At 42.7% G+C, this 7,985-nt stretch overlaps 1 protein-coding gene across 1 annotated transcript in view; it reads left to right on the top strand.

Annotated features, from left to right (window-relative positions):
* The first annotated feature begins 7,044 nt into the window (after positions 1 to 7,044).
* Positions 7,045 to 7,985, top strand: part of lamc1 (laminin, gamma 1) — a 263,261-nt gene continuing 262,320 nt past the window's right edge. The window contains exon 1 of the mRNA XM_080195713.1: positions 7,045 to 7,544. Coding sequence (XP_080051839.1) covers positions 7,118 to 7,544 — 427 coding nt within the window. The 5' untranslated portion in view covers positions 7,045 to 7,117. The remainder of the gene's footprint in view (positions 7,545 to 7,985) is intronic.

Below are 7,985 nucleotides of genomic sequence, written 5' to 3'. Positions count from 1 at the left end.
CCTAGGGTAGCCAAGGAGAGGACACCTCTGGGACCACCACTTAGAACTCTCCAAGTCTGTCCAGGCATTTCAAATTCCTTCAGTTTTTGACCTTATCAGCTTCAGCCACAGGGGACCTTCCTGACACTCAAAGAAAGCCTTGAGCATTCAGAGAATGTCTGCTAAACTCATCAGAAACAAGAGGGCATTGTAGTCAGCAGCTGCCTCCATCCCTGTTGTAGATATCAGGAAGCACCTGATGCAGTGGTAGGCAAGGCAAAATTAAAAAATTCTAGTTCACTCTGGTGCCACAAGTGCATATTATTGTTCATTTTTGCTTCACAATTGTAAATATATGTGTATTTGCACTTCATGGAGATCCTCAGATTTTCTTGCTTCTGTTAATATGTGTGTATCACCAAATTCAAGGGGTTAACTTGTGTAGTTGCATAGCCATTGCAAAAGCTCACCCTCAGCTACAGCAATGGAGGGCAGGCCTGTGTACATCTCCAGCAGGAACTGGGGCCAGGTTCTCCATGGTGTCTGTCATACTCCCATTGGAAACCTCGATATGCACACATGTTGGTGCCACTACATGAGACAGAAGGCAGATGGACTCCTCCACTTTATGTGTGTCACTCTGTTGAATCATGCCTGTGCATGGAGGCATCAATTTTTGCTAGGGCCTTTGCGAGCCATGTGAGAGAAGCCTCCCACACACACACTATTCCTTTGCCCTTCACAGCTTATTCTATTTAATGAACTTTCCCTTGTCAGGAATAAATGTTGGGATTCCCCTTCAGTTGTCCAGTTGATCTGACTTGCAGGCCGCTTACCTGATGACCCTTCTCCCATCTAGCACTTAGCGAGCTGGATATCAATATGGTGGCAATGGTGTGCATTTCGCTCCAGGTCTCCTTAAATTTCCTGTTAAGTTGCTTTCGGTTAGGATGCTATATTTAGCCTCATTATGTCTGGTCTACGCAAGACAAAACTGTCTAACCATTCCTGTTAAAAAGCATCCCTGTTGCAATATATGCTTGTGTGAATGCCTGAGTACATGTTTCAGCTTGTTTATAATTCCCTCATGATTGAATAATCCACTAATACTCATTTTTCAGTTTACATACGCAGAATAGAAATCTGGCTGAGGTACAGGTATCCTGTTGTGGGCCATAGAGGTATACTGAGCATGAGATACCCAAATGCAGAGAAGGAAGGAAAATAATGTTCCGGTCAGGTTGCTTAAAATGTTAAAATACCATGTTTCACGATTTAAAGCAAAAGGAATACATACTTCAAAGTTATCAATATTGAAATAAGACAATAACAAATAGCATTAGCTTCCCCAGAGCCTTACTTCTTTCAGATTTTCACTTTTATTGGCAGTTTCAGTATCCTCCTACCATAACATATTTTGTCAAGCAGGTGTGGATAAAACAAGTGCTGTACTTCATATTTATAGAAAATTAGGGATGGGGATGAAAGAAAATTTGGTTTTTCTTTTACACTACTGTTTTGCATACATCTTTGAGCAATGTGATCATTGTGGATGTATTAAAATGTGTTTGTTCATGCTGCACATAAATTAGATTTAGAAATATTTAAAAACTGTCTTGAATCTTCATTAATCAAAATGTGAAGCATGCAAAATTGGGCTGTAAGCAATGCTGTTGCCAGTGTTCTAGAAGCCCCAAAACAAGCAAATGGTACTGCCTGCACAGATAGCCCCATATTGTGAAGGGTGCTGTGTATATGCTGTGTGTACATTGGAAGCATCAGGAATGGAGCCATTGTGATGTCATCTGGATGTCCAATGAATGTCAATAAAGTCATAATCATAGAGTTCTGCAGCACAGAAAAAGGCCCTTTAGCCCATCACATCTGTGCTGGTTGAAGAGAAACCACCTGACCTTTCTAATCCCATTTTCCAACACTTGGTCCATAGCCTTGCATGCCTAGGTATACTAAACTTCTTAAACGTTATGAGACTCTCTGTATCCATCACTCTTTCAGGCAGTGAGTTCCAGATTTCCACCACCCTTTGAGTGAAAACGTTTTTCCACACACCTTCTCTAAACCTCCTGCCCTCATCTTAAGTTTATGCCCTCAAGTCATTGATCTCTCCACAAAGGGAGAAAGTTTCTTCCTGTCTATCTATGTCCCTCATAACTTTATACCTTTCAATCATGTCTCCTCAGTCACCTCCGCTCCAAGAAAAACGACACCAGTCTATCCAATCTGTCTTCATAACTAAAACTCTCCAGTCCAGGCAACATCCAGTTAAATCTCTTTTGCACCCTTCCCAGTGCTACCACATCCCTCCTATAATATGGATTCCAGAACTGCACGCTATACCCTAGCTGTGGCCTAATCAATATTTTATGTAGTTCCCTGCCCTTAAACTCTGTGCATCAGCTAATAAGAGCAAATATACCATATGCCTTCTTAACCAATTTATACATCAGTCCTACTACCTTAAGGGACTGGTGTACATGCCATACAAAAAACAACAATCACTCTCAGCTGAGCAAGCATACCGCAACACAAGCCCTAACCTTTCTAATCCCATTTCCCAGCTCTTGGTCCATAGCCTTGCATGCCTAGGCACACTAAACTTCTTAAACATTATGAGAGTCTCTGAATCCATCACTCTTTCCGGCAGTGAGTTCCAGATTTCCACCACCCCACATAATTGACACTATTCAAAAGTTCAGACATGAATTTGCATACTAAAAGGCTGGAAAAATCAAATAGGTTAAGGTCACCTAGATGAAGAGTTCATAAAATGTCTTTGGGATAGTTTCTTAGCAAAGCACATAGTGGAGCCAACCAGACAACAAGCTATACTAGACTTGATATTGTGCAACGACATAGATTTTCATAATGAGGTAGTTAACTAAACCTATCTGCAGCAGCGATCATAACACAATTGAATTTTACATTCAGTTTGAGGGAGAGAAGAGTAGTTCCAAGACTAGTATTATAAACTTAAATAAGTACAATTATGAGGGGATGAAAACAAAGTTAGCTAAAGTGAACTGGTAAGTGAGTTAAGGAATACGTCAATAGACTTGCAGTGGCAGACATTTAACAGGACATTTTGGAATACATAGAGTAGATATATTCCAAATAGAAAGAAAAATTCCAGGAAAGATCCACCATCCATAGTTAATTAAAAAAGTTAAAGTCAATGGGGAGGATTCACCAATCTTGTGAGATAGCCAGTGGAAATCCCTGCTGAAAGGGGCATCAGCCAAAATAATGGGGTTTCTATCACAAATGAGAGCTATTGGGATTTTCCTGACCCTGATCAGGTTCCTGCCCATAATGGACTGGAGGGTTAGAGGGATGTGAAGAAAAACCTTTTCACCCAAAGAGTGGTGGGAGTCTGGAACTGATTGCCTAAAAGGCTGATGGAAGCAGAGACCCTCATAACATTTAAGAAGTATTTAGTATGCCAAGACATACAAGGTTATGGACCAAGTGCTGGAAAATGGGATTAGAATAGTTGGATAGTTTGTCTTTGACTGGTGTACATGTGATGGACCAAAGGGCCTTTTTCTATGCTGTAGACCTCTATGACTGTGACTCCATTGGCATTCAATGGACTTGCATTCCCTTCTTATTCACCTATCAGATGGAGGTTTTGTTGCCATCATCTGTATTTATGCACTAATCTTATATACCCATGCTGAAGAGTAAGATCATTTATAAGACTCTGTAGGTGGTATTTTAGGGCATCTGCCACAAGGAGTTAAGTTATTTCTCCTTAATTTAACTTTAATACAAGATTTGGATCTGGCAGAGTTTCATGACAAGCATGTTTCAATCACCATGACTTTGGCAAGGTGAATGAAAATGGGCAATGGCTACTAGAACTTTTCACACAGCATGGTCTTTGTGTTACCAACGCCTTCTGCCATAGCAGACATATCCATGGGCACCAATGTAACCTGATAATCACTAGAAGACATGATTTGTCCAGCATTCTTCACACCTACACCTATCACATGCAGTTTGCAATATTGATCATTCGTTTATCAGTAGCAGGGTAAATACGGCAGTCTAAACATAATGCATCAGTATTCTGTGCAAAATGGGAGGGGGAGAATTCAACGGTCATAGTCCATGCAGGTACCATGATGTAGATAAAACTAAGAAAGAGGTTCTGCACGGACAATATGAGGAGCTGGGCACTAAATTAAAAAGCAGTACCTCAAAGGTAATAATCAATGTACTGGTGTGGGAGAAGTGGATTAGGGTTGCTCTCACCAGTGAAAATTACCAGGGATTATGATTTCATTTTTAAAAATCATAGAAACCCTACAGTGCACAAGGAGACCATTTGGCCCATCGAGTCTGCACCAACCACAATCCCACCCAGGCCCTACCCCCATATCCCTACATATTTACCCACTAATCCCTCTAACCTACACATCTCATGACTCTAAGGGGCATTTTTTTTTAGCATAGCCAATCAACTGAACCCACACAGCTTTGGACAGTGGGAGGAAACCGGAGCACCGGAGGAAACCCACGCAGACATGAGGAGAATGTACAAACTCCACACAGACAGTGACCCAAGCCAGGAATCCAACCCAGGTCCCTGGAGCTGTGAAGCAGCAGTGCTAACCACTGTGCTACCATGCCGCCCATAGGTGGCACAGTGGCCTCAAGATCATCATAGGATGATCTTGAGCAGTTTTGACAGATGAGGCCAAGATATTGAATTCTGGGTCCACTTAAGGAAAATGCAACAAGATAGCAGTCACAAAGGATGTCGTTTGTGACTTTGATTAAAGTCATTTCAGGAAGTGTGGGGCAACGATTGGAGTGATTCAAACATGGAGCCATTCTTAGTCTGGCCACTAGGAGTTGCTATTTCAGATCTATGTTTGTACTATTTCATTTAGGTTTGATTGCTGACTTAATTCCTATTGTTGAGTTGGACTGAGATTTCCAGGATCCCAGTTTGTGTCAGGTACAATAATTAGAATGATTCACTGAACAAAAAGGTTTAGGAATACTTCTGCTACAGTTTCCTTCAAACAAATCCTGTGGAAAGAAAAGCAGAGAAGTTATTGCTAATGTTACAGTGCAAGTGGTTAGTTCTGGGCAATTGAATCCAGTAAGAATTCTAGTCAACAGTTTTAATTTGCTTGATGCAAATCTTTAAAATATTAAAATCTGACATCAGTATTTACAGAAGGTATCATTGCCATATACATCATGTCATCTCTAAAACTGGAAAACAAACAGCTGATCCTACTTAGACTAGACTGCAACTACTCAGCTCATTCCAGCTGGCACCAAACTGTCTTCAAGACATCACATTGGGCTGTTACATGTGTAAAGGGCTAATGTTAATTGATGCAGTGGGCACCATAATCAGAATGTGAATATATTATGTGAAAGAGTAATAAAATGCAGTTTTAATTTGTTCAATTCCTTGTCTCTGACATGTTAGTTGCAAGGAAAAGGAAACAGAAAGGGAATTAAAGTATGAAAGAGCATTATCCCTAAACAAACCTGAGTGGAATCTCTCTGACCTTGCATTGTTCTCTAGTTTCTCTCCAGGGCTTCTTCAAATTGTCTTCATAAAACCATCTCTTCTGGGCAGGATTCTCTGGCTGCTCACAGCAGCAGGATTTCCTGGTCCTGCTGCAATGAGCGGAGATTTCTCTAAGCCTGCCACGTTCTACATCCCAGTTGGCAGTGGTGGCAGGGTGTGAAAGGCTGGAAAATTCCAGCTCCTGTCTTTTCCACTCACATCTCCATTTTGTTACTAAGGCCATCCGATCAATTACCTCTGCCACTTCCCTCCCTCTCTCCTAGCCTACTGGGCCAATCTTCTTGTAAAGTTCCCCCTTGCCCTAGCTGAACTGCCTTCATTCTCTCATTTCTGTCCTATCATTCCTAATGTCTTTTCTGAGTTCTTCTTGTCCACAAGACCCAGCACCTGCTCTCTTAACCCTATTTATGCTAAGTTGCTGACCACACAATTTCCTATTATGTTCTCCTTCCTCAGCTACAGTGACTAGAGAACCATACAAAAGTTATAGCACAGAAAGAGGCCATTCACATGAAATAAAAGTACAATTTGATACTTTCAATGATTTATTCTTGGCAATATTTTGAATTCCCTCCTTTAATGTAAATTGAGAAAATTCAGAGTAGAGGGGAACTTTAAGATATTGCAAAGTGCTTCAACTTTGCAGCAGTTAGGTGATGTAAAACAGGGCAGTAGGGCATGTAATCATAAACTTTTTTGCAAACCCACTTCACCACCCGTTATTCAATTGCTCCTTAAGATGAGAGAAATCATTGCATTGGCCCGAATCAATAATCAGCTGTAAGGACGGACTGAGGGGTGGCAGAGGGAACCAAAGCTCAGCAGCTTGATAAGAATACCAATGGAGCATTATTTTCTGAGTAGTGTGTAGCTCAGACAAATCAAAGCAGTGCTGGTGTCAAGCCACTTATAACAATAGGTGGAGGAATATGATTAGGGAAAGTTGTGTGGGGTGCTTGGTCATTGAATTGACAGTTTAGTATGAGTGCAAGCACTTCTCTCTCTCTGAGTGTCTAGGCATTAAATTGGCAGTTTAGTATGAGTGCAATCTCTGCTCCCCTTCTATGTATGGGCGGACTGTTTGTAAACCCCATGACTTGCCTGGGCTTGCAACATCTCACTTACTGTTCTGTCTGGAGACAATACACATCTCTTTAACCTATGCTTAATGCTATCTCCACTCACATTGTCTGCACCTTTAAGACTTGATTCGCTGTAAAGACTTGCATTCTAATCAGTATTCTGTAAACTGAGTGTGTGCCTTTATATGCCCTGTTTCTGATTAGAACTCCCCACTCACCTGACGAAGGAACAGTGTTCCGAAAGCTAGTGGCGTTTGTTACTAAATAAACTTGTTGGACTTTGACCTGGTATTGTGAGACTTTTTACTGTGTTTACCGCAGTCTAACGCCGGCATCTCTACATCATGGGCGGAAGTGGTCAAACTTTTGGAGTGCAGTGTTAATGATCCACTCCTTGGTCCCAGATTGCACTGCGAGGGTGTGGAGCCTGTGCCTTTTCGTTGGGAGTGAGTGTGTGTGTGTGTTGTGTGTGAGAGTTGTGATGGCGCTGGGAGGACCTGGAGCTCGGAAGAAAGGTGCAGCGGCGGCCGCGGGAAGCCTGGACTGGAGCCTGCGGCTGGCTCTGTTCGGCTGCCTGCTCTGGCAGTGCCTGGCAGCCATGGACGAGTGCTACGACGGGAACTCGCGGGCTCAGCGCTGCATGCCCGAATTCGTCAACGCCGCCTTCAACGTGACCGTGGTAGCCAGCAACACTTGTGGTTCCCCCCCAGAAGAGTACTGCGTGCAAACCGGAGTGACCGGGGTCACCAAGTCCTGCCACATCTGCGACTCCAGCGACCCCCGGCTCCAGCACGGCGCCGGCTACCTGACCGACTACAATAACCAAGCCGATACTACTTGGTGGCAAAGTCAGACGATGCTCGCTGGGATCCAGTACCCCAACTCTATCAGCCTGACTTTGCACTTGGGTGAGTGAGCTTTAAAAAGTTACCCCAAAACTTTCCAGGTGGCCAACAGTCTTCAGCTTAAATGTAGCTTGTGTGAAAGATGGGTCAGAGTCCTGCAGCTGACTTTTTGTAACAACTTCCAGTCGTTTCCTCCATAGGTGTGTGGGTTTTACATTATTCAAGTAGGGGTTTTGAAGATGCGTTGGATACTGTACAGTGTAGTTCCCAGTCAAACAGCAGCGATCATCGAGAACGTGTGGACCCTCCAAGCCTTCAGTCCATGTCGAGGTGGAAAGGCAAGGGGTCTTAGTTACGCGTTTAGAAAAGCATCAAATACCATCACTCCCGATTTTTAGTGATTATAAAACTTACAATATCGATTATGGGAGTTAAACTTTGAAGCGAATAAAGAGATGGGGAGGAGTCGATCTTGCGTAGTTTTTTGACTCGGTCTGGATAGTT

The sequence above is a fragment of the Carcharhinus amblyrhynchos genome, chromosome 9, assembly GCF_965287045.1.
Source record: "Carcharhinus amblyrhynchos chromosome 9, sCarAmb.v2.hapA, whole genome shotgun sequence".
NCBI lineage: Eukaryota > Metazoa > Chordata > Chondrichthyes > Carcharhiniformes > Carcharhinidae > Carcharhinus > Carcharhinus amblyrhynchos.
The sequence above is the reverse complement of the archived record's forward strand: the minus strand, read 5'-3'. Positions and strand labels throughout refer to the sequence as shown.